The sequence below is a fragment of the Oryzias melastigma genome, linkage group LG1 (assembly GCF_002922805.2).
Source record: "Oryzias melastigma strain HK-1 linkage group LG1, ASM292280v2, whole genome shotgun sequence".
NCBI lineage: Eukaryota > Metazoa > Chordata > Actinopteri > Beloniformes > Adrianichthyidae > Oryzias > Oryzias melastigma.
This window is the reverse complement of record NC_050512.1, coordinates 3705324-3733264: the sequence shown is the minus strand read 5'-3', so window position 1 is coordinate 3733264 and position 27941 is coordinate 3705324. Positions and strand designations below refer to the sequence as shown.

At 37.1% G+C, this 27941-nt stretch overlaps 1 protein-coding gene across 3 annotated transcripts in view; it reads left to right on the top strand.

Moving 5' to 3' along the window:
* The window catches only part of prkcaa (protein kinase C, alpha, a), a 142420-nt gene that overhangs the window by 70050 nt on the left and 44429 nt on the right, over positions 1-27941 (top strand). For 2 of the 3 annotated variants that reach the window (XR_002917529.2, XM_036209694.1), the window contains exons 4-9: positions 3189-3300; positions 5816-5944; positions 20585-20741; positions 20875-21009; positions 22661-22754; positions 25566-25592. Coding sequence is in view for 1 of the 3 variants with exons in the window: in XM_036209694.1 (XP_036065587.1) it covers positions 3189-3300; positions 5816-5944; positions 20585-20741; positions 20875-21009; positions 22661-22754; positions 25566-25592 (654 nt within the window). In the remaining 2 variants the exon portion in view is untranslated. The remainder of the gene's footprint in view (positions 1-3188; positions 3301-5815; positions 5945-20584; positions 20742-20874; positions 21010-22660; positions 22755-25565; positions 25593-27941) is intronic. The other variant, XR_002917530.2, reaches the window with a different exon arrangement.

Genomic DNA, 27941 nt, shown 5'->3' with positions numbered 1-27941 from the left:
GTGTTAGTAAAATGTGTCACCCAGGAAGTACTGGAAACTAAATTTGCATTAGTTTCTCAATGAAACAGAAAGTAAAGTACCTGTTTTGTTTTAATTATTTTTGGATAGCTTCAAAGTTTGTTTTCTGGGTTTGTTAGCTTTTTTTGACAAGTATGATAGTTTATTAAAGGGGATAAAAAAGATCCTCCAGAAAAAGAGTCTTGATTTGCCTTAATATATCTTTGTTAATCTCCCCCTGGTAGCCATCACTTGCTGAGTTGAGTCATCCTTACAACATTTTGCTGCTCTGAAAAGACAGCGCCACTCAGTCTGGTTTGATTTTCCCATTAAGTCTCAATGAGACTGTAAAGTAGGATGGAAACCAAAGATGTACACTCACTCTATCCCTTAGATCACACACGTGATCAGGACGTGTTAGTGGACAACCCGCCAAGGTGTGCAGTAGTCAACAGCACTTATTTACAAGTTTACTTTTGTGCACGTAAATGCTCATCCAGAGCAGCCTGTTAGTCCAACATCAGAACCACAAGGAGGAAGTGGAAGTTACACCAATGAAGAAACTTGCTGATTTTCTGAAACAAACCTTCACTACTAGCAAAAACGGAAGTGCATTCGAGAGTTCAAACAAGTTTATTGTGTTTCTAAGAACCACTCTGAGATAACTTAAGTTTTAAAACGCAGGAATACTGTATATACTGTAAATACAGTACAGCCAGCTGTTAATGCGCAAGGGGAAATTTACTATCACGATTTCGGAGGATTTACTGGACAATAGGACTGTGTCGTTGCCAGTGTGTGATGATTATATTTCACCAGAAGTCACATTGTGGCTAAAAAAATGACTAATGTTTGTGCTTGGCCCTTTGTGTTCTGTGTGTTATATTGAATGAGAAAGAAAACAACAGTCTTGTATTAGTTAATGTACTGACAGTATAGAAAATAACAAATCTGGTACAAGAGTCAAAACTGTAGATAAATACGGTAAAAGATTTCTAGTCTACAAAACAGTTTCCAACATTTGGTTTATATTGTAGTTGTAAATTTGGAAAAAAAGAGAAAAGTTTAGAGTAGATTTAACTCAGAACTACTAAATAAAAGAAATATTACAACAGTAAAGGTAAAAATAATTTAAAATATAGATAGAACAAGGGTAACTTGTGAGGAAAATCAAAGCATGCCTTGGAATGATTGATGCCAAATGTGCAACTAAGAACAGAGATTTTGTAAAAGCAGAACTTTTAGTGTTAGTTTAAAAAAGAACTATTTCAAAATAAAATACTAGAAAATGTGGGATTTCTCAAGTGGACTGATAAAAAAGTTTTACCTGCTTCTGTTCAAACACTCAATCTCGAGCAGTACCAGCAAAACAGTTCCTTTTCCTACACATGACAACTAACAGCCAGAAGCACAAATGTATTGATTTATGTTGATTTTGTTAGCACTTTATCAATGTGAAGTGTGGCTACTTTTCTTTTCTTCGCTTCCAAATCCGCTGGAATAAGTTTATTGTGTGGAAGAGTTACGGTAGTCAAAAGAATGTCAACATTAGAGCTAATAAAGCTCATGGACTAAAGGGTTAATCTGGAACATGAACCACACTTCCAGTCAAATACAGCCGAGCAACTGATCAAGACCTGATAAAAACCCTGAAAAAACATGCTGTCTGTTCAGGAGTGAGAGATGCAAATGATGCACAGTTATAGGATTGTTTCATTAGCTACAGGCATGGCAAAACTGAAGCGTGCTTTCAGATCTAAAGAGGACGGAAAGAAAAGGAAATGGAAAACGTTGATTCCCAGACTGTTTACAGACCTTTATTAACAGTTTTCAGACTAGCTTTAGCATCAATTAAAAAGTCTTTTAGTGGGATAGTTAGCCCCTCACATGATAAAAATTGGGTTCTGGTGTCACTGTAAGTTACATTAAATAGCTTTATTCAGCATTTTTTCCCTAACTGATCTTTTTTTTTAACTGTTAGTGATAATGTGGGATTATGAGTCTTAACCAAGAACTGTCAGAACTGGGATTTTTTTTGTGTGTGTGTTTGTAGCTCTTAGCTGTAAGGTCTCTTACCTTTTGAGAATGTCATGTAAATGATACCACCTCATTTAGGGTCTAAAATCATAAACACAATTGGTCAATCCTAGACCTTACTTAGGATTTTAAAGAGATGTTTGTGTTTCTTTGCTTTGGGTTTCCCCACACGTCCCTGTGGTGTTTGTCCTCTTCTCTTGGAGGTTGAAGGCATTTGTTCTGGTCTACCTTTGCAAATGAAAGTTGTCTTTTCATGTCTAGACTGGCAATTATCTTGAATGCTTACTTTTGTGATTAGTTTTAGTCATTGTGGAACGATGAGGGTCCAGATTCTATAAGAAAGGCCTGATTATTCCTCCCAGACTCAGACTCTTGAGATTGTTGCAGGTATTGCTTTTCTCCTTAGCATTATGTCAAAGCACCAGCTACAGAAACAATCTGTGATGAGAGTGGTAACACTTACTTCTCCATTAAGAGATTAGCCTTGTTAAGAACTGTGAGTTTTAACAGTTTAGATTTGTTTTTTGACACTCATTTCCTGTGGACTTCCTTTAAAAAATAAAAGATTCAGTGAGTAACATATCATGACTGGGTTTTCTAAAGTTTTATTTTGCACATGCAAAATGTTCAGTTGCTATCACACAGCACAATCACACAGATGTCGCACAATTGGCATACAGACAACAGGATGGCCATCAGAGTTGTTGCTCATGAGTTGATGGTTCATGACTCCACCATCAGCCGTCTCCGGAGTGGCCTTCTATTGTGGCCGGTCTAAGGCACACCTGTGCAAGATTTAAGATGTGTAATCAGCACCTTGATATGGGACACCTGTGAGGTTGAATGACTGATCCCAGATTTGGGAACAAAATCTGAGATAAATTGTTATTTTGTGTTTGTAGAAAATGTTTCAGATCTTTGAGTTCAACTCATGACAAAACGGAGCAAATATAAATGTGTTGTTTTTATATCTTTGTTGAGTGTAGTTGGGTTTTTTCTAACATAAAGCTGTGCTCTTTGACCTTCTGAAGCGTTTCTTACATGATCTATTAGAAGATATTAATATTCTAACATTCCATTACTGAAATACAACAACTTAATTTGTTTTTCTGAATCGATTTAATATATTTTTTTGTTTTTTTTGGATTCTTTAGGATCCCAGAACAAAGCACAAGTTCAAGATCCACACGTATGGCAGCCCCACTTTCTGCGACCACTGTGGCTCTCTGCTTTATGGTCTCATTCACCAGGGGATGAAGTGTGACTGTGAGTTAATTCATTATTAAAATATACTCTTTTTTTAATTGTTGGATGATGGGAAATTGATTGTAAATGTCACATTTTAAAATGACTATGTACAAATACGGAGAAATATTTACGCTGTAAATCAGGTTGTGTTGAAATCAAACAAGCACAAAACTGACCATGCTAATTAATTTGATGTTCTGATTGCTGTCCTTTAAAAAATGAAAGTTTAAGTGACTTCACTTTTTTTTCTCCTTTCTGACCTTCATTTAGAACAGTCACACCTTCTCTCAGTTCTCTTCAGTAATAAAGAATCAAAGGTTTACCGTCTTTAAAAATTTCCCCTTTATCAGGCTTTATCTTGTTTGTGGGTTGAAGTCTGGAATTTTTAATGAGCTCACAGGTGCGTGACATTTACTGCCAACCCCTTGCTGGGCAGAATACAAGCTTTGTGACATACTGAGCTATAACTGAGGAAATGCTAGCTCAAATTTAAACCTTTAAACTATAATTCCACACTGATTGAGCTGAAGTTTGAAGTTTTATTTGGTTGGTTGTATAAATGTAACATTTCACAACCTTTAAATGATAATCTACATCAACCAGAAAGGAATAGGCTGAAGCATCATGCTTATCAAAGCCCATTCAAAAAATACAATTTACACAGAAACAAAACTTAACATCAAGTTGATAAATATGCTACAAACATAAAAAACACAATTTTTAACCAAATGCATATTCATATGTTCATGTTTATACACAAATACATACATACTTTATAGGCATATATTACAGCTACATGCATACATAATTACATACATATTTACTAATACAAAATTAATTGTCACTAGTATTGATCTTTTTTTTCAAATTTTATTAGTATCCTGATTTTTTTAAGAGTATTGACTAATTTAAGATAGTTACTCAAAGAATTTCTACGTTTTGTTCCAAAAAGTTTTTAGTTAGTTGCTACCATCAAGTCTTTTTGTTCAGCCAGTGTTTTTTGAGTGTACTTGTTCAAGTCTAATTTATTTTACGTTTTATAGAAAGAAAAAAGCATTTACACATGTTAAGAGTTTTTTTTCTTGCATCTAAACTTGAAAAAAATATTTAAAAAAAATAAAAAATGCCATGACATTAGTCGGTTAATAAAAAAAAAATCATAAATGTGTCAAACTAAATGTAATATTTAATGTAAATAAATGCTTGTCATACTTCTGCTTGCTATAGAAATACAATAATTTGGGTAACTTTTTTTTACTGCACCAGTACTGTAAAACAAGTTGGGATGGTGGCTGAAATAGCACGAATGGCTCCACCTGAACCCACACTCATTCAAAGCTACTGTACTGCTCCTGATTTCTCTAGAAAATGCAGAAATCATTTGTATTCATGCAGACTGTGACAGACAGCAGCTGATCCCTTTCTATTGTTTTTCACTCTATGACCTGGTGACACAATGATGTAAGCACTGGTAACTGTTCTCAATCTGGTATGGGGAGGCTCAGCCGGCCCACAGACATGACAAGCTTGCATATCATAGGGGAGATGAATCTGGGTTATAACCTTGTTCTTGCCCTTCTTACACAGCTGTCTGCAACACAATCCTTTAATATTGTGTCAAAAAAAAGGAAATAAGATTGAAATGTGTCTGTAGAGAAGGAAGTGGTTGTAATAAATCTGAGAGGTGTGTGTGAAGCAGCTTACTGCACTGAAACCTAAATGAAAATGTTTGTGCACGCACATCCCGCTTTTTAAATACTTAAATACTTCCAAGGTTTGGTTTTTAATATATCTGAGTTTAATTAGACTGTGAAAGGTCTACTGTCAAACATAGGGGTGGGTTGATAAAATCGGTTGATAGATCAATAATCGATCCATTAAAGTAGAGATTGATCCAACACATAAAGCTGAAGTCCGCTAGCTTGATGCTAATGTATAATAGGATTTCCCATTGGATGGCTAATGCTAATGGTCGGTCGACCTAAACATACATTGCTGACTAAATTAACTTCTTTATAAACTCACAGGCATGAATTTTCCAAACTCTTTTAATGAAACCTTTTTTAAAATAACTATTTGTGGTCTAAAACAGTTTCTTGTTCATACTTTCTTCTTCTTCTTCTATTGCGTGATCACCACCTAGTGGCCAAACTGAAACGCCCTCCAGGAGAAGCAGAACAATTGTTGGAGCTTATATAGATTATTAATGTATTTCTAAACAAATGTATCTAAATGTGTAACCTAAAATTCACTGAATCGAATTCAATTTAGAGAATTGAAAAAAACAGTGAAGGAAAAAAAAATCGAAATTTAATTGATCCAGGGTTTGGTAAATCAAATCGAATCGATTCTGGAAATTATTGGCGATACATAGCCCTAGTTCCACAGTGAACTTGCATTTCTTCTGCTTTTATCAGCAACGGTTTCAGAGTGCAGGTCACTTCTTAAAATGTCTTTATTCAGTTTTATTTGGTTTACATTGAATGCATAATTGACAGATTCCCTTCTTCCCTTATCTTCTGTGTCCCACCAGCTTGCGACATGAACGTTCACAACCAGTGCGTGATGAACGTGCCCAGCTTGTGTGGAACGGATCACACTGAGAGAAGGGGGCGTCTTTTCCTCAGGTGTGAGGTCAGTGGGGACAAGCTGAAGGTCTCAGGTAAGGAACCATAACCTTTACTCTCTCTTTCAACAGTCAATGATGTGAATGGTTTAACACCACAGAAGTGATGCATCAGAAATATGATGTCATGACTTGAGCTTAATGTATTTGTCAGGAGTTTTGTATAAGTGCATGAGGACTGAGTCCATTTACCAAATTGTATTAAATAAGTTACTGGTGTGAGCAGCCGTTACAAAACAGAAACAAAAGTCAGAGAAGTAAATAATCAGAAGGGGAGATGGTTATCTTGCCACCCAGAGGTTTCACATAGAGATTAAAGACCTCTCTGGCTTTGTGGTTTACACCTGCATTAGTTCCTCTGATGCCCCTGTAACTCCTGCTATCTGTAACAGCAGTTGACTCTACCCAGAGGTATCTTCTTTAAATGTTTGCCAGGAACTGTTAGCAAATGTTTGTACTATAGGAGAGATTCTCCAAGTGTATGGAAACCGCAAATACATTGACAGGCTGTTGCAGGCTCGCTTTCAGTTGGTTGCAGATTTATGATCATTTAAGTCAAAGCAGAATGACGTCAAGACATCAGCAGAAATGTCCTAATTGGCTGAACGTAGTATTGCTGTATTGGCTGTAGTAGCCAAATCTTTTCAGGTTCTTATTTGTTGGACATTCTCTTCTAGTTCAGGGTTGTGCCATATTTGAAAGACCATCCAAACTAAACCTATAGTTCATCAACTGTGAGTGAGTGTCTTTTATTTTTGTCTCTCTTTTTTACATTGTTGAAACATGTTTCCTGTTAACAAAAGGTTTGCTGATTAAATCCTATCAAGATCATAGCGACATAATTCAAAGACTCCTGGGTCATGGCTTTAACTTTTCTGTGTCTGATAGATTAATTTCCTTTATTTTCTAAAAAAAAAAAAGTACATGATAAACAGAAAGTGATCAAAAAAAGGAATGGATAGTAGAAATAAATCATACCAGCGGCTGGGTGGCTCATTGGGCCAAGTGTAGGGCTGGCATCCAGGAGCCCTGGGTTCGATCCCCAGGGTGTCCACTGATCCCCATCCAGATTGGGTCCCTTTCCTCCCTTGTTGCTGCTGCCTAAATGGGTCCCTGTGCCCTTCAATTTCAGGGTTGTGTCAGGAAAGTAAATATCTGTGCCTAATCACTGTCGCGAAACAGCCCAATGGTGAAGAAGAAGTAGAAAAATCTTTCTAAAGTCATGCTGTTCTTAAGCCTTTCAGAGTAAACTATATCCATATACATTATGTATGTCACCTTTGGAACTCTAAAGAACAAATTATTTATGAAATATTAGGTATTTTCATTAACTCTTTCCTAAACCTGGAAGTAAGACGCCTTGATCTTTGAGGCTCCGCCTTTCACCCCTCGTGGGTGACGCCCATTTCTTGCCATCAACCTAGAGCCGGCTTCAGCAGCGTGTCTGCGTTTCATCCATGAAAACAAACAACATCTGAACTTTTGGAAAGAAGGATGTAAACATTGTTTATATAAAATGAAAGCGTCTAGCTGATCACTGCTAGCTCTGCTGAGAAAGAGTGTGTGTTAGTCTGGGGGCAATGCTGGCAGTGCAGACTCTTACTGGGAGGAGCTGTCACTCTGTGACATCACAATTTGAAGACCGACTTGGGAGGGGCTGGTACTCATAGAGCAGCGTTTTAGAGAAATGCTCTGAAAAGTGTGAATGGATCAAAATACTGCTTTTGTGTTGTTTTTTGTGAGAAATTAGCATTATAATACACTCAAAAGCTAAAAAAAGATGATCTAGCATGATATAGGACCATTCATTTTCATTCCTAATCTTGCTATATGTTATCCATGCATTTTTACATATTAAAAAAATGATCATTATTCACATAAGCACACACTTTATTTTGTTATTCTATTGTGCTTTATTTGTTTATTTTACTCCATTTGTGGTGCTGTATGGACGCTGGTACCTGAATTTCCCTGAGGATTTCCAAAGGGATTAATAAAGTATTTTCTATTCTATTCTATCTAAAAGGATTAAAGAAAAAAGAAAACCGAAGCATCATCAAAACAACATCACAAAGCCATGACTGTCAAAACATTGTCCCAGTAGGCTTTTCATTTTCTAATTTATACGTTTCCAATATTCCTCTTGATACTTTGAACTTTTTCAATCTTGATATTTCGTGCCGCCACCTGTGTGCTCCATACAGATTTACCCATTTTTTTTCCGCAGACAGCCTCTGTCCACCCATAAGGACTCTTGGGACTAAGGCTTAAATTGTTTTAAGCGTTAAACACTTAAAGTGTTTAACTTCTGTTTAAAATAATGAGAGACCTTGATTTGTGCTCTGTGCGTTTGACAGCAGTCTGGGACGATGCTTCTTCTCTACACCTAAAAAAAGAAAAGAGTTGAACAGATACGAACATAATAAAATATATATGAATGAAAAAAAAAGAATTAAAGGTTAGTTAAAATAATTACAAATACTACAACATCTAAGTCTTTCATCAACACTAATAAAAAATAATGACATAAACACAGCAATGAATGGGCAATAAACTTGGAATTTCAACATAACCTTGTTGATGCCTACTCAAGAAAACAAATATACTTTTATCTTTTTTCAAACAGAATGAGTAATATTTAAGGGTTTAAAACATTTAAGTAAAGTGGTATGAAGCCAGAAGTACTGATGGATTCCAAAGTTCATCTTAGTTTTATAAAAAAAAAACAAAAAAACATTCGTATGCTTTTCAAAGTCATTAACATAAATATAAACTATAAATCTGCACATTGTTTGGTGACAACAGAGAGGTTGTATCAACTCTGGGATATATATTTCAGAAGTAATATTGTGTTGCAGCAGACATTTTAAAAGAAGATAGGTTTTCTTTTTTTCCAGACAGTTTACACAAAATATTATTTTTGTTCGGTTTTTACACCCTAAACCAAACAAAGAGCCTGTTCTTATTAAAGTAACGCTTTAATACAGCAACAAAGCAGTTCACATATTTATGAGCATATTCTGGTAAAACCATTTCTGTGTCACATGAAGTTCTGTCTGTTTTGGTATTAGCTACTGTATTAACTGAAACTGTGGTCACCATCATATTTTTCTTGTTCTTCATTCTTTCATTTTCTTGTTATTCTTTGTTTTGTCAGGATGAGACTTGGTTGTAAACAGATTTAGTAGAAGGAAGTGTTGTAGAAAAGCACATTTTTAAGACTCAAGAACCATAAATACAGGCTCATATATACGTTCTAAGGCCATTCTAAGGATTGGATTACAGTATACTACTAAATCTCTCACTATAACAGGGGTGTGCCTCTTCCAAAATGGTTCAAGAGCTTCAAATAACCCAGCCCATGCCTCATGTGAAGAGCTACAGCATGATATAAACCTGGGTGGAGACTCTAACCATTATATTATGAACTGGCTCCGTGGTGTCATGCGATCCTGACAATCAGCTGCTGGGTGATATTTTTGTGTTGTTTGCAGTATTAAAATATTAAATAAGATTCTCAGTTACAGTAGTCAGGAACTCAGTTGGAAGCATCATATCTAGAATCTTTCATGATGGTTTGATTGATTACTTGAACATACTGATTAAATCCATTTGGGTTTAAAACCCTATGTTTTCTCAGAAGCATAACATATATCTTCTAATAGTAGCCCAGACGTTTATTCCAAAAGTTTGGCCGCCGGCTTGGCATTTATTGGAGATAGGCGTTTATTCCATCAAGACAGAATGGTGACGGCTCATTTTGCGGTCAAATTCAGTCACAAGATGCAGACAACAACACCAGATGAACATTTCAGCATTTATTGAAATGATGATCACCTTGTCTTATGTTCTGATTAATACTGGCTGTGAATGTTTCTGTTCTCTGGGAAGTATCATCAATCTCCGTATCAAAAATCCTCTTCGCTTTCATGCAGATCATTTTCTTGGAGATGCTCACACCTTTCCGTCTTTGCTCAATAATTCATGTTCAAACCAATTCTTTTAATTAATCGCTTTCGCTTTCTTTGGATACGATTAGGATCCATCTCAAAATGTCGGTCAGATTCCTCACCAGAATGTTCTTTGGTGTATGAATTAAGATTAGCACGATATATGCCCTTTAAGTTCAAGTCTGACCCAGCCAAACTTGTTCATACAGTCATTATGGTGCAAAGGAAATATTAACAGAATTGTCTAAAATAAAAAAAACATGAAATAGAAAATTTGATTCGTTTAATTCATTATTTGGTACTTTAGGTAATATTCTCACATTTTCTTTTCAAAAACCTCCTGTTCTGTTGGCTTTTAATGCAATTGTAATTTCCTATTGTAAATTCCACATTTTTAATCTCTAAATAAATCACTTTAACCATCTTTAAAAGCTGTTTTTCCTAACCAAACAAAACTGGTTTGGATGGGAATAAGTAATTAAATCAATATCTGAACTAATAGTGTTATATTTAATTCATGTTATGAATTCGTGAACTTCCATCAAATCAATGTTATGTTTTGCCGGTGATGCAGTTTTAATAGCAGGCAGCACCACTTGCTTGCTGCTCTTTGTAAATCTTGACTAAAATGTGCAAACTGTATGCAGGTTATCTGTCTTTCTTTGAACTCTGGGGATTATTTTGGTGAGGTTGTTGTTTAGCAGAAAAACTTAATGGTATTGTAGCTTTGTTTTTGAGGCCTGCTGCAAATCCAAGGCTGTAATGATACTGCATTAGCACATCTGCTTGAACAATGGAGAGAGCCGGGAACTGACATCAGGCACACATAATCATTCAATTAACTTGCAGACATGGGTCAGTGCACCACACGCCCCTGGCACTGAGCCTCCCTGACTTACTCACTTACCAAATTATCGCTGGAAGAAATGGGGACAATGGTGCAGGCTCCCGGTCACCCGTGTACAAATGTTAGGGAACAAATGTTCAGAAGAAACAAGAGCAAAAGGAAAAATGGTGTCGTGTCACTAATGCGCTCAGTGTCCACGTGCACGTGGTGAGCACATTTGTCATTTTAAAATAAGAGAGATTGTGAAACGTTATGCATGATAATGCTTCTACTGCCTTGAACTGTGGGTAATTGTGTAAAACGTTGAAAAAAAAGAAACACTTTCATGAATTGTTTCTTAGAACAGTATAGTCGATGCTCACTTTTATGCAGTAGATGAAATCCACTAGAAAAGACTCACCTGTTAACTTAAAAAAGATCCACTTCCAAGCTCAGCAGTTCAGAGTTTCTATGTTTGTTTGACTTATATGTCATATTTTTACCGTCATGAAACTTGAACTTCATAGTTTTTTATATGTAGGCTAACATGTTTTCATTGTAGAGGTGTAACGATTAATCGATTAATCAATAAATTGATTTATTCAGCCAGATCGATCAGATCAGATCATTGATTATAAAATCATTTAGAAATTAAATGAACTGATCTAATATTGATATTGGGAAACACCACTTGGATTGAGAAATGGAAGGTTTATTTTACTGAAACGTAACAATGATCACAGCGGACAACACACGGGATGCAGCATCATTACAGTCCAATGTGTGGAAATTTAGACCATACAGTGTGTTAGCATGTTTTTTGTTTTATTCTTTTGATGTTGAAAAACAACAGTGAGCTGAACTTTATTGAACTTAATGATTATTTTGCAAGAAATACAAGGAATCTTGAAAACTTCTCTTTGACTGTTCAGTTTTGGACTAAGATGTCCTGGATGGATTCTAGTTCAGTGAATCAGATCGTTCAAAGTGAACCAAAATATGAATCGGATCATCAACCACAAATAATGACGTGAATTGAATCATTAAAATGAATTTCTGCACTCTCATTGGATAGTGTTCTCTCCTTGTGCTTCGCAGTTTCCAAACCTCTGAGCCAGAAATGACCCAGAGAACACAGTAAACAGAAAAATAAAAGCTGTAGCCACAAGGGATAACATGTTTTTCTTTTCTCTTCACAAGTTAAGATTACAAAACATAAAAAATATCAGTCAAGCACTGGTGATGGGACAAGAAACTGTGTGTTATTTTTAGATATGGTGTATTATTATTTTAGGCCAATTGAAAAAGCGGCCTGTTATCACCCATTCTTCCAGAGTCAGTCTGACTCTTAATCAATGCTCTCCCCTGCTCTTCTGCACTGCATAAAGACAACAATTAAACTAATTGGCCCAGATGATCCATAGCTGTAGCTTGAATTAAATGGGCATCTAACTGTACCATACCATTATGTCATCTCAAAGCAATAATCAGCACAGTTCCTGCGATTCATAGTACCCTGACATCACAATCAATGTTACACTGCTGCACAGCAGCTACACCTTGTCAAGGAGTCATTTTGTTTGATCGCATTGACGTCTCTCAGGGTAACCTGCTTAAGATCCTGTCGAGAAATGATGGACTTTAAAGTAGAAACTATTTTAGACAAATTCATTCTCCAAGTTTGGATCAAACTATGTTTAGAAGTGTGCATGCTACATCAATGTATGTATGCTCTGTATTTTTTTAAAGCAATAATTACCTTGCATGAGAGAAAAACATGTCTGAATTTGTGGATGAGGTTCATAGACGGGGTAAGGCTCAACAGGCAGTTTGGGAATTTAATTTGTTTTGATAAATGTTATTGTAAAAAGAATTTTAGCCTCTCGCTCTGTAAACAGGAAATAATATTGAAGAGCAAAACATAATAATGATTTTTCAACAGCCAGGAAGGAAGAGATCAAATGTTTGCTTCATCTTTACCTTTTGATGCAATTATTTATGAGGAAGAGTCCTCATTAGACCCTTACTTACTGTCTGACTGCCAGGAGAGCTGCTCCACATCTGAGATTTATCTCTTAATTGTGTCTTTCTCACACTCTTAACCATTCATGCTTATATGGATGAAGATTTTTTCTTTTTATGTGTGTGATTTGACATGCCTCCTGGCTTAAATCCATCATTCGCTGTTAATGTTGAACCTTTAGATTCAATCACTTGTTTGAGCGATTGAATCTAAAGGTGATTGGAAGCTTCCCCTGCAACCTTCCTGTCCAATATTTCTTTCACTAGTGCTGACTTCTATGCTTTCTCAGACAGATATCAATACTTGTGATTACCAAGAGTTTATAGTTACTGCATTACCACACAACACATCTTGTCCTGCCTCTGATAAACAGAAATTCATTTTTTTAATGACTAAGATATGCTGTGTTATAGTGATGCTAATGACTTAGTTTGCATTTTCCTGTGTTTATCTTAGTGATACATACATTGATGTGAAGAATTTATGAACCGCCTTATATTCCACTGAACCCAGAATGCACTTTAAGCTGCATCAGCTGCTGTACATGTCTTGGAAACAGCGTTGGACTACATGGAGCTGTGCAGCTAGCAGGGATACTTTATGTATGCTGAAGGGTGTATTCTACATGCTTGTCAGACAGCACATGAATCTAGAGAGAATGCAGGTGTCTTTCTCTGTGAGAAAACAGACTAAATACAGGTTAAAAGTAAATAAATTAGTCTTTGAAGTCCCACTTCAAATAAATATTTTTTTCTTTTGTAAAATCGTTCCCAGTGGTCTTTTATTTATTATTGTGTTGTTTTTTAGAGACATATTTTTTCAGAGCAGCAGGAGTTCATTAGCAATTCACATCTGAGTTGTGGGCGGTACTGTTGGCATGGAGGGCTCCACTAATTTCCCATCAGCCCCTCATTTACACTCTCCTACTTGCTTACAACTCCAAGCTAACAATAGCTTAGCAAAAAACAGGCAAGTATTTTTGGAGTGATGCAGCTGTACAGTTTAGATCCAGATACCAGCTCTGACGAGGAAAATGAAGACGTTAATGGATCTATTTGTCTACAAAAAGAGGATATAAAATTGGAGCGGAGCAAGTAGACTTTAGCTCGTCCGTTTCTGTTGCTGTGTCACAAACTGGAGCTTTTTCAAAACTAAAAGTTGATCCATCACAAGGAAATACTAAGAGACACAATTCTAATCTTAAATTCTTTTAGATATGTCCTCTATCATGAGAAACAATGCTACAAGAAAATGTTTAAAAAGACCGTTTTCATTGAAATGGATCTTTAAGTTGTTTGTTATTTGATACATTTTGATTTAATTTGGTGGTTTAGTAATAGGGGTAGATAATATAAGTTTTCTTCTTTCTGCTCCTTTTCATTTATTAACTGTTTTATTTTTATATAGTATTATTTTGATGTTATGTATTGTTTATAAAATGAAATAAAATAAAAAAAACTGTCTTATCTGTCTGATAAAGTTATGTTTAGTCTAAAAGGCTGCACCGTTTATATATTTTATGCTTAATTTCACACAAATTAAACACATCCGGGACGGCACCGACCTTTCTTCATTTAGGAAAACCTTATTTTTTAAACTTTTTAAATATTGCTTTTAATCTTTAATTTTATTTCATACTTTGTATTTCCATCTTTAAATTGAATGTTTCTTATTACTGTTTTTTTTATGTAATTTGTTTTTGTAAGCATCTTTGAGTAACTTTTAAAAGCGCTATATGAATAAAATCTATTATTATTATTTATTATTAATTTCTTTTACCTTGCCTTGCTTCTGTTTCCTAAGGTTGAGATTATTCTTTTCAATGGGGAACTGAGCACTAGTGGTTCAGATGGGAGAGGAAGTCTGAAATCTTTATTGTTTGGAAAAAGACCAGCTCTCAGTGAAATGCATCCAGACCCTCCAACTTCAAACACTTAAGTGACTCAGATTTCCTCTGCAGCTATTAAAGCAGCCCAAGACAAACATTTTACAGGAAGTGTTGTGGATGTCTGAAGGACCAGCTGGTCGTTGAATACATGAACACCAAGTAGACGGACAGACGCAGACAAACGAGCCTTTTGACAGCAGGCTCGGAAGTAGTTGGATTAATTAGGTCACTCTGAGATTTTTGTGCTGTCTCCAGAAGATTGAGCTGGAATAGTTTATGTTTTGCTGGCTGTCAAGTAAAATGGAATTTGGGGAATGCTGAGGATGGTAAACACGTTCAGATTCCCCGCTCAAGCTAAGCTTGTTTTCTGCTTCTTACTCCGGTCTGCATAGACATCTGCTCTGTTTACTGGTGCTGAAGATCCACTCTCCTGTTGGTTTCAGCTGCTCCGTTGTTCTACTTTAACCATGAAATGAGAATGAGTTTTACTTATTTCTGATGTTTGAATGAATCCCTTCTTTTTTCTCCTATTAGTTGTGTGGCTGTGAGAGTCATTAGAATCTCCAACACAAACTTACATGATGCTCTTGTCCTAGGTGAAAAGGAAAGGGGACAGAAAGAAGAAGACTTAATGTCTTTGCTCTGTTTAATCAAACCAATCAAGCTTTACAATCACATCTATCTCTTGTTTCTGGACAATAATATGTCAACTGGTTGGAAAAAAGCTACAAAAGCAGACAAGTAAAAACAAAAAACAAAATGATTAATAATCCAAACAAATCAGGTACCTCAATTTTATTATTTTTTTATTTCAACCCATTCCCAATGACCTTATAATTCATATAGTGTGAGCATTTGCCTGGACAGGTCGCCAGTCTGTCGCAGGGTTGAGCTAGACTCTTTTATTGATTTTTTTAAGATTATTCCATTGTCTGATACCCTGCACCGAAACACTTTTCCTTCATTTCTTTCTTCCTTTCCTTTCAGTGGGTGAAAGGGGGAGTGGAGAGTATAAAGTTATAGTATTACTTCAATTTTAATTCATGTCTTTCACTGTTTAAGTCGTCTGATGGGTGAAGTTCTGTACAAACATGACCTATGAGACACTAAATGTCAGTTAGATAACTAATTTACATCCGTTAAAGTCAGTCTCGTTACTCTGCTAGCGGTCTACGTATAGTGTTCTTAAAGATATTTGCACTTAGACTTCCCCTGTTCTAGCCATCAAATCTTGGAATATTTTTTTAAACATTTACTAGATAAAACAACAAATACACCAACTTTACACTCATCATTCATCATCAGAATCCAGAATCAGAAAAGTGCATTAATCTATGAAGAAAACCTACATATTACAATCAAACTCCAATCAGAAAGTTTGGGATTTGAACCAGGGCTTCCTCTGTTGGGAACTGATGCCGTTGGACCCAATATGCAGGATTGTTGGCTGAAACTCTCTATCGAAGCTTCAAGGTGCGTGCTGACAGATTGTCTGTGCTCCTGTCTTTGGCAGTGGACCTCGGCTCTGGCTCGTCTCACGCCCCCAGGTGTCCAAGCTACACTATTCAAACATGTAGTTGTAGAGTTAGATAAGCTAATTCTTCTTTAACAATCCTGGTGCATCACCTGTCTGTCCTGGGAGAAGTTCCCTCCTTCATGTGGACTTCCATGAGGTTTCTTCTTTTTTCCCAGAATCTGTTTAGGAGTTTTTCCTCACTGAGAAGGAGGGTCAAAGCGCAGGGATGCCCAGTTTGGTTTAGTTTAGCAACCAGCTATTGTTTGTATTTTATGAGTGATTTTATGTTTTTAGACAGTTACCAGTGTGAGGCCCGTTGAGATAACCTTGTTGTAATATTGGGCTACATTTAAATAAAACTGAATTGAGCTCTTTTTGAGGCTTCCACATTTAGGGGAGGAGCTGAAAATGATGACGTCTGAAGCTTTGCTGCTCGTTTCTACCACGACTGGTTCATGAAGTGGTTCACATTTTGCTGCAAGTTTTTATGAATCCCTCAGGCTCCATTTAAAATGTGGAGAGTTACAGTCAGAGCAAATCAAAAGACAGTATGGATAAAAGTAGAGATCATTTGGAGAGAGTTTGGAGATTTAGGAGAAATTGTTGTTTTAAGAAAAAAACTATGTTTCTCCCAAACAACCATTGGCACAATCTCAATGTTACAAAAGCACAAACTCCTTGTACCCTCACATAGTGATAGGTAATGAAACTATGCCAAGTCGGAACTGGTACCAAAACGCATTTTGGACTTGCGTTTTAATAATTTAACTTTTCTAGCGATTGTGGGTGGACTTACAAAGGAATGGGTGGGGCTGTGAAGGTGTGCAGTGCTTGTGTCAACATGCAGAAGGTGAAGCTAGCAAGAGTTTAAGACAGACGTCAAGGAGATGAGCGATGAAATCCTAGTTTACTTCAGCGTGAGTTAAAACTGTCAGAAAGAGAGAAATAAAGCATTTTATTTTATGCTTGGCATTCAAGCACTTTCCTTCATTCGGTCTCACTGCTTCAACAGACTTTAATGTTTTTGTATCAATACATTGAAGAACTGATATTTTTGGATCCAGTAGATATCCTACTAGGTTCACGAAGCACTGCACTGGAGGGGACCAATTAGATCAAAGGCTTGAATGCTTCTTGAAGCTTCATCTGCTCATCACTAGCAGAAACTTAAACATTTAATAAATAAATGTAAATATGACAAAACCCAAGGAGAAACAAAAAATCAGATATCCTCTCAAGGAAGAACTGAACACCAGACCCTTAAACCTCGTGCTCTCTTATGGGTCCCGGTGACCCCACCTTACATTGATTTGTGATTCATTCTATGACAAAGGTGGACAAGATTTTATGTCTGCCATGGACACAAGTGAAGATAAAAAAATCCTCGGAAAAAAAAGTTCAGCACGCTGTCTTTAGGGGTCCAGATGACCCCACTTTTAATGTAAACATGCCTAGGATAGCACAAGGACAATTAACTAAAATGAAGAAGGTGAACGATCATCAACCTAAACCTGTTGTGGCTGAAAGGTTAAATGTGAGACGACCACACTACCAAGGCAGGAACTGAACCTGCAATCTTCTGAACGGCTGAACAGAAAGGCTGTAGCATACCCTGTTGCCATTGTAAGCATCGATTTTTTTTTTTTTTTTTTTTTTTTTAATTCCTAAGTCAGCTCCTAGAGAGGACCCCCTTTATCCAGTGGAACATTTTCTTTAAAACCAAATTCCAACTCTTCCCGAATGATTTAGGGTTGGAATACAGCAGCTGATAGCATTTTTCCACTCCAGGAAGTCCTTTGCTGGAGCTGCAGCTCCTCCTTCCTCAGGCTTCAGTGGCTGGACAGTCTGTTTGGATGCCAATCTCTGAAAAACATTCTTAAAATTATGCTTTTGTTCAGCTAATTTATAAACGTCACACATGGAAATACCTGTGGACTTCTAGTGCCTGGACTTTTTTGATATTGTTGTGTTATGAAATGTTGTTTTAGCTGTGGGCTTCCAGACGTACAGTCACTGTGAGAGTCAAAGTAAGGCCTAATACATGAAACCTGATAGTCTTAGAATTGTTTTACACTTTCCTTTCTTTATCAAGTGATGTTCTGTCCTCTTCTTTAGCAGACAACATACTTATTTAAGAACCAAAAGCAAACCTTTGGGGATATTGTTTTAGGCTGGCATTTATGACTCAGCTCTATCTAAATAATTATTCTAGGGAAAGTCGTTGACTTCAAAGGCGTTTTTGCTACTAGTCTCTATCTTAATAGCACATAAATACACACATGGTCTTTTCTGTTTTTGCAGCGTCTCTTCAGAGTTCAGAGAACAGCTGATCTTTGCTGTTGCCAGACTCCCAGAAGTCCCGTTGTTGGTATTCCCAGTGTGTTGTCCTGCTTCAGGTCCCTCCCTCTGCTTGTGTTCTCTACTTTCACATAAACATTTTCTTTCAGCTCGTCATTTCTCTCAGCTTTTCATTTGCATTCATCCTTTGCCTCTTAGTAGATTGTCTTTTTCCTGAAAAAAAAGAGAGAAATTGACTTAATTTACAATGATTCCAGCTGATAGTTCTCTGTACTCACACAGCTGCTTGTTGCCTTCAAAGATGAGGAGGAAAACATTTGAAACTACCAGTAAAAAACACCTCTAATAGTGCAGATGGATTTCCTTAATCCCATTAACAGTATTGGCAATTCTGAACAAATTACTGATGCTGCCAAACCCTACAAGATCCATCCTCAGATGAGCACTTTCATGCTTCATCTGTGAAAAATAAAGTTTGTCACTTAAACTGTGTGCAATGGACGTCACATTAGATGGTCTGGATCGCCCCCTTCTGGTTGTGACTTGAATCACATGTCTATTGACTCAAAAGAGAACCTTTTTTGTTTTAGTTAATGAAGTAATTTTAGCACCTGACCTCTCCAAAGTCAAAGGGAGCAGATTTAGAACATTGTGGACAGAAGTGAGAAGTGTATCAGTTCATATGTGGGTTCTAGCTCTACAGAAAGACCCTGATCACCGTCTGCTTTAAAACCTACCGCAGTTTGTTTTTCACAGGGATGTGGAAGCATCATTTTGTTCAAAGTGTACAGGAAAAACCGTATTTTTTTCCTTTTACGTAATGTTAAAACACTCATAATGCTCTTCATTATAGTGACATTTTCATTTCCAAGACCATAAATACAGCATTTATAATTTAAAGGAGTGGAAATTGAATAAACGCAAAGTTGTGAATCAAAGCATGGATAAAAATAGAGAGGAGAACATTCATCATGTGAATAATCTAGGTATACTAAAACACCCATTCAAGCAAACATGCTTATAAGTACAGACATGAAGACGGAGACCAACTCTTCTGTTTTTGTCCTCCTCTCACATTTCCAACGCCTGAATCACATAATCAGCTCAAATACTGAGATCTATCTAATTAGACATACACACCTCAGTACATCAACTGGAATCTAAATGTTAAACTGGAAGGAACGACCTTCATGAAGAAGCTGCACATGCTGAAATGCTCTGCAAACACAGGATTTTAAAGAGACCGTTTTGTGCCGAGTCTCTAAAGAAACAGAGGGCTGCCAGTCCTGCATCGCTCAATATCTTCCCACACCTCAAGTTCCTTCTGTAAGCGTTTGACTTCCATCAAGTGTTCTTTTCGCTCTCCATCACTCATCCTACTTCACACCTAAATTCTCCACAGCAGAGACAGATGATAAGACTAACAAAGGCGGGCTGTTGTTACCCTCTGCTTTCCCAAGAGTCTTTCATCATCAGAATCAAATTAAGGTTTAGAACATTTTCTTTATCCAATAAACTCTGATTGGTCTGAAGCAGCATCATGTTACATTTAGAATCCGTTCAGTTCTGTCTTCTTTTCTTGGTGGCCCTCCTCTTCTGGAAATCTTTTTTTTTTCCTTTTGCCACTTAGGTTTGACTGACAGACCCACATTGAGAGTCCATTCTGCAGAGTTTGACGTTTAACCAGGCAGTCACGAGTTCACTCTGTCTCTGCAGAAAACCTTGGTCTATTGTGTGTGTGTACAGACCTGTCTGTTTGCAGGCGAGTGTGCTGTAGTTAATGCTTGGCTGTGCTCCACATCTCATGGCTAATGGAGTGCTAATGTCCCTGATGCACCCTTGTTTACTTAATAGCTACATATGGGAGGACAAGAAGAGCGCCTTCGCCTACTTAAGCATGACACAGCTTGTATTTGTCATTCACTGCTCCCATTAAAAGTCTTGTGTTTGCTGCCTATGTACCACAACTATAAATAATTACCATGAAATGAAGGCACACCTGCTCTTTAACCTGTTGACCACAAGAGACGATCTGTTTCCCCTCAGCACCAAATGGGAACAACTGTGAGGGTCCAGAGGGGCAAGCGATCGGGCCACTCCATACCTATTGACTGATTAGCTATATTCATGGAATCTGTTATTTACTTTTTTCTTTTTACTTTTTGTCCTTTTCAGTGGACGAAGGGAAGAACCTGATCCCTATGGACCCCAACGGCCTGTCTGATCCATACGTAAAGCTCAAGCTCATCCCAGATCCCAAAAACGAGACCAAGCAGAAGACCAAAACCATCCGCTCCAACCTCAACCCCAGATGGAACGAGCACTTCACCTTGTGAGTTTCTTTCTTTTCTTGTCAAACATTTGTGCACTACAAGCTAAAGGCAATAATCTAATAATGCATATGTGTCTTCAGCAGTAATAGATGAAGTAGCTGTTTTGTTGAAACTCTAGCTGTGTGTGTGCAGCAAGCTGAAGCCGTCAGATAAGGACCGCAGGCTGTCCATTGAGGTGTGGGACTGGGATCGAACCACCAGGAACGACTTCATGGGAGCTCTTTCATTTGGAGTTTCCGAGCTCATGAAGGCTCCAGCCTCTGGATGGTAATGTTTATGCAGCCTCATAATGATGTATGAGTGTAGTTTAAAAAATGGATGCTATTAAGATATTGAGAACTCAATCGCACACGGCAGTCCAAAATCCAAAACACACCTTAGGGTGTGAGCCGAACAGGATAAACATTTATTGAACACACTAAAACTACTTTTTTAATAAAATGTAACTTTTTAACATAAGTATCAGTAAAAAACAGAAAGGAATATTATTCCGAATTAAATAACTTTCAATATTTTACGCTCCATAAAATATATATTTTGTCAAAATTATACAAGTTAGAAATGAACGTTTTTTTTTTTTTTTAAACACTTTTGTCATTTTATATGAAAAGTTACACTAGTAAATATCCCAAAAGATTTTGATCTCCATAAAATATATCCTGTTAAAATTATCCAAATATAAATATATTGCTAAAACAAAAAAAACCAAAAAAAAAATAGTGGAAATAAAAATAACATTTCTGCTTTTTAGCCAAATCAAATCATTTCTTTGCTGTGTTTTGTTGTCTGTCTGATTTGCCCTTAATTATTTAATCCTGTTATGTTTATTTCTTTCTGCCTCATGGGTGAGAGGGAGGGAGAGGAGGATGATGATGTTCCAAACAGAAAGCCATAGATGATTAAAACTGTTCTGACAGCCTCCATAATCGTATTGTTGCTTCAAAATGTTACCAGTGCAATATAACATCCGGCCGTTAACAAAAATAAAATAAAATGATCCGGCCCCCGGGCCTCGACTTTGACACATGTGATCTCATGTATCCATACAAACATCCATTTATATTTAGGACAGAAACCTTCATTCTGAAAGACAATTTAAATGCTTTCTTTGGAGAAATTGTCATTTTATCTTTTTCAGTTTATTACATCTAATATGATAAAATAAGTATTTTTTAGCAATGAAGCATAAACATAACAAAAAGATAAATATTTTACTGTTTATAAGCGTCATTAAATCACTGTCCACTTTATCAGGCACATGTCATAAAGCTGGAATCATCTCAGACTCTTGAACATGACGATAAGTTCCCTGGACTCCAATGACCTCCACAGTCACCAGATCTCAACCCAATAGATCACCGTTTGGATGTGGTGAAACGGAAGATTGTATGAGTGTATTTATCATCTGAAACACATTCATCATTGACTCCATCAGGCTTTCTGTGAAAAACTAAAGGTGCAGCTTCAAAAACCTGTAAAAATTAGTATAATTATTTTACACCAAAATGTATAATCTGCCTTTTTTAACATTTTGGATCGAACAGCTCGTATGAGTAAAAGTAAAGTCCTTTATGTCTAACAAAAGTAATCAAGCTATAATAATGATGATAAAACCATTCAGAGGAATAATCTTTACTTTTGCACATCAGGTCTGAGTTTGTGTTTGCCTGCTCACTGAAATGAGCTGGTTTGGCTGCAGGTTTGTTAGGAGGTTGTTTGGTTACATCTCTGCCAACAGTAGGAGTTTGTGCCAAACGCTGCAGAGGCAAAGCAACTGTTGCTTTGTCTTCAGCTAAATAAAGTAGTGCAGGTCAGGAGAAGAAGAACAGAAAGACCATCAAAATGATCTGCTGCTTTCCCGACTCACAACCACTCTTGTTTGTGTGCGTCCTCGCTTTCCTCCTGCTGTCCGTTCCAGGTTTAAGCTGTTGTGCCAGGAGGAGGGGGAGTACTACAATGTTCCCATATCTGAAGAGGATGATGGCAATGAGGAGCTGAGGCAGAAGTTTGAGGTGAGCTTGTTACGATTGAGCTTTCTTGATGTGAATTCTCTGTTTACTAGAAGAACTGACTTGTCACAAATGTGTTTATCTCTCAATTCAAGGGAGTTTTGTCCTGCTGTCATTTGTCCTTTATCATTCAGGTGCTGCTTTAAAAAAACCCTAGACTACCTTTGGTTTCAAAGCTTTGAACTCTTCTTTAAACTAAATAAAAATTATCTAAAAAGTTCTTCAAATAATAATAATTCTCCAGAATAATTAGTTTTAAACTCTAGAAGCACCAGCCTTCACAGAGGACACACAGAGACTTAAAATCAAACACATCCTTGACCTTTACTACCTCTCGTGCTCTGAGAGTCCAGCACAGGTTAGTATTCTGCTCCTATTGTTGCATTTCTCTGAGCTAGTCTTCATAACCTTGAAGTAAATGTCCAAGGATACCTATTCTTTGAAGTTTGAAGCCGTATTTAATGCTCTTAAATTTCTAAAATACATTTTTCCAAGAGTTCTGCAGTATGTTTGTAAAGCAAAGTGTAACCCCCTCTAGAGAGATTTGCAACTTCTGCTTCTTTTCTTAGAACACTTTACGAGGATCAGATCAGCAAAACGTTAAATCTAAAACCATGTTTTATAATCACACAGTTTTATGTATTTGCCTTTAATAAGGTTTTGGGCCTTACTGCAAAACAAATAAAAGATGAAGGTAATGACTTCTGAACTTGACTTTACAGTATTGACTGTGAAAGACATACTCTCATACAGTTTTTAGGAACTCTTATCCTGGATTTCCACTGGTCTGTCTGCAGTGCATCTCTGTTGCGTTATGTGAGGAGTCCGTCTCACAATTGTCTCCTAGTTTACGTTGTCTCTGTTGCGTCCCTTTGGGACATTTGGCCTTGATTTCTTTGATCAAAACCTAAAATGACTGCAAAGTCTTACTTTAGCCTTTAAGAAATTTGGATTTGCATTTATGACCTTCTTTTTTTTAACAATAAAAATAAATTTATTCTATTTTTGGCACAAACAAAAGCAAAAATCTAAAAAAAAAAACTAGCATCTCTAAAAATGTTAAAAATAAAAGATGCTCTGTGCCAAACAGGATCATCTCAGTGCAGCTCTGGACAGCTAGTAACCAATGTTGCAGCATAAGATAATATGTGCTCTAAACTCATAAAAGATCAAACTTTTTACCAAAGTTTTGCTTTGCATATAAAATCTGTTCATTCTGGAGGTAGAGTTGATCAAACAAGACGTCTTCAGGTCAACAGGATGTAAAAACCTACATAGTTTATCATCTATGTGAACCTCAGACATCAATTTATACATTTAACTCATCTAAATTAAATAAATGATAATTAAGTAATCCTTACTTTAAAGAATCGCTATTTCATTTTTTTTTCTTTTTCCTCTGTCCCAAAACCCAGCAGTCTTACACTGCTGGGTTTTGTTATTTTAGTTTGGATCTTAGTAGTCTTAGTTTGCAGGCTTTGTTTACTTGTTTTCTTTAGGTAGTTTTGGTTTGGGGGAGCTGCTGACTCAGACGGTCGACATGTCTGGGTCAACAGTCTCCATGATTTATTTTATGTTTGGCCAAGGAGTCAACATGAAGAGATAAAAGAGCCACATGTGGATCTGGAGCTGCAGGTTGTAGACCTCTGGTCTAAGAGGACGGGTTAGTCCTTCCCATCCACATGTCATTGACATCCAAACCTTTGGCAGTCAGGCCCCGTGTTCTCTCCTTCTCACAGAGTCCTTGTAAAATTCACGTTTTATGTCATAAAGATGTTACATTCTGGTACTTCCAAAATGAAACTTTATTTGTTCATAATATGAAATAAACCACTAGGGAGTTTTGTCAACATGTGACATCGGCACGTTTCAGCTCGAAAGCAAGACAGGCGCACGAGCGAGTGACAGGAAATAAGATAGCAAGTTGTGCACTAGATGACTTGGTGTCAAAAAAGAACACAACTTCCACAGTTTGGGAGTACTTTGGGTTCCAAGTCAATGAGGCAGGAGAGCTCATTTATCACGACTTACTTAATTAGTCATGGTAAAACCGTATACCGAGGTCAAATGTGGAGGAATATTGACGGTATTAAAACTGGAATACCGCCCAAGCCCATCTGAGGTGCGTGAATTATCATTATCATTACCTTAAATTTAAAAATATAATTTTTGTTTTGAAAGTACAACAAAGTTTTTATTTTGAAACCCAGATCTGTTTCCAGTTTTTCTGTTTTTACAGCAAAATTGCGTCGTCAACGGACTGGAAATAGAATTTCTGAATAAAGTTTGCATTGCAGAGGGACGGACTTCAGACACAGACATGACAGAGGCGATGTAAACATTCCAATTAATTAATAAATGTTCTATATTTTTTGGGTGAACACAACAAAGACGCACCGGAGACGGACCAGTGGAAATCAGCCCTTCTTCTTTGTGGCAGCTTTGGGTGTTTGTGTGTCTGTCTTTCAGCTGCTTTACCTCTCACAGCTTAACCTCTGCACTCTACACTACACAGTCTTTCTTAGTATCAGATCAAATAAACTATTAAGAAAACTCTGCTGCCACCAAAAAAGACTCAATTGATCAGTAAGTCTCGTATAACATCTACTTGACTTTGCTTTGTAGTTTTTGGATCCTGGAGAAGCGCTTTCTTCTTGTTTTCTCCTCTAAAACCCTCCTGTGGTTCTGTTCTTCTGCCCACTTAGCTTCCTGCTCCCTCCTGTGTCTTTGGTGAGACTTACACTGTACATCTCGGGTCACATGTTTGGATTTAATGCAAGAGTTTCTCTCTTCCTCTCCTTGCTTTGCTCTCAGGATTGCCAAATTAACTTTAATAAGAAGGTAGCCCTCTCCTTCACCTCCTCATCACCTTCTCTAATGTTTTCTTCTTTTTACTTCATGTGGTGACATATTTTCTTCATTCCTCATCATGTCTGTGGGTCCATGCCCAGTTTTCAAACTGTAGGTAAAACAGACTAAATCTTAAACGATCTGAGCCACCTCTCTTTGCAGTGCAGCTTTGTTTGTTTTTCACATAGTTGTTCAGTTTGTCCAAAGATTATCGTTATGTCACAGCTGTGTGCTGACATTGCTCTTCATGAACAACAATTCCATGTATCCTTTGGTCTGCATGTCTTTGTTCTGTCTGCCTTTCTTTTTTATGCTTCCTCTGCTCTCATATGACTGTCTTAATAAATGAAATCAAAGTGTCTGTGGCTGTTTTCCCACAATATGTCTCAACATATGCTGATGAGCCCCTAAGTGCTGTCTGACAGTATCCTATTTTCAAAAGCATGAAGGATAATACCTCTTATAGCCACATGGTGTCAGTGTTGCAAACATGTTTCTATTAGAAAAGAATTGACGGGTGTTTGAGTGAAGCTGCATTCAAATGCCAATTTTCACAGATTTCAGGTTATTTTGTGTGTCATTTTAGGGATTTATTTTTTAATCTTATTTATTAGTTTAACCCACTAAATCATCATTTTTCTCATCTTACTGAAATGCTTTCTTTTGTAGGGTGCCATTCCTATTTGTTGGGCTGAATTTGGATTGCTTCCTTACACCCACGTGTATTCCTCCAAGCAGAGAAATATGGAATAAAATATAGTGTTTTCAAATTCAGATGTTTCTACCATTCAATGATCAGTCTCTGTTACGTCCCCAATGGGCACACTGGCCCAGAGTCTAGGGGATAAATACCAAAAGGGGACAATAACATAAAACTGGACACCAAGTAAGAATTAAAAGAACACAGTTTATTCATAAACAAAACAATGAAAGAAACCAGAAAGAAAGAACAACATTAAATAATTAGTGTGCTAGTTCAAGCAAAAAGACAAACCAAAGGGAATTGGAACCTTGACCAAACATAAAATAAGTCAGGGATACCGCTGACCCAGTCATGTCGACCGTCAGAGTCAGATTTTGGAACTCCGTACACACAAATGGTGCACCGGATTATAAAGCGCACAGACACATTTTGAATAAGTTCAGATTTTTAATGCTGCGGAAAATACAGTACACAACATCAGTTTTATATCTTTAAAAAGTTATGCAAAAACAGGACACCTTGATTAATAAAACACTAGTATTTAAAGGGTAACCAAACAGGGCAGTTGGAGGCTGACTTCACCCACAGCTGAATGTGGAAATCCTGTCTGAGGGGTGGGACTGGGGTACGGGATTGTTATCATTACTGGAGCTTCAGATCATGACGTGAGACTTCTGAAATGACGTGGGACTGAAATGGTTCGACTAATCACGAAATTCAAATGTAATATCTCAATTCAACCTGTAGGGGACAGCACACAGACAGTTTTTGAGTATTATTTCAGGAATTGAACAAGTTTATTTTAATTTGTCAAAAATGTGGAAATGACCAACAGAAAGCACCTTTAAAGCCCCATTTATAGAGGTCAACAGCCAAAAAAGTTGATTTAGGGTTTGGTTGCCCTTCAACTAAACTCCTGTGCTTCAGAGCACACCCATGTGAAGAAATGCACATCTCCTCTGCTCACAAGTCTGACGTTGAAAACCCTATCTGTGAGCCCATACCAGCTCCTCCTTACAGGGCCTATGTCAGGCAAAATCACCTTTTTTAGGCTTTAACAGATATTATAATCTTAATTCCTCACGAAAAACGACCCCAAAGCGCTAATTTGATCCGTACAAACCCACTTTCTCCACGAAGCTGGCAGTGGTCTGCTGAACACTTTCATTTTAGCATCGACTCTGAGAAGAAGCGTTTCCTCTTGCACCTAATCTGCAGAGCCAAGATGTTGTTTGTGTTCGTGGGTGAAACACAGAGACGCTGCGGAGGTCACAGCGTCTCTGGGTGGCACCCATGAGGAGCGAAAGGCGGAGCCTCAGAGATCGAGTAGTCTTCTGGGTAGAAAAAAGGAGTTTGTTAAAATAAGTCAAGTTTCACAAAAACATTCAGTGTGCCAAAGGTAATAAATTATTATATATATGGGCATAATTTACTCTGAAAGGCTTAGAAAAGCATGATATTGGCTCTTTAAAAAAACTTTAGAACACTACTAAAGCTTCTAATACCCCTACGATTGGAGCAATAGGGAGGAGCCTGAGGGTTAAGGAAGCAATTCAGATTCTGCCTTACATTATCATGTTAGAATTACATTAATTGGACTAACACAGGTAATATTAATGGAATTCAAAGTGTCAAGA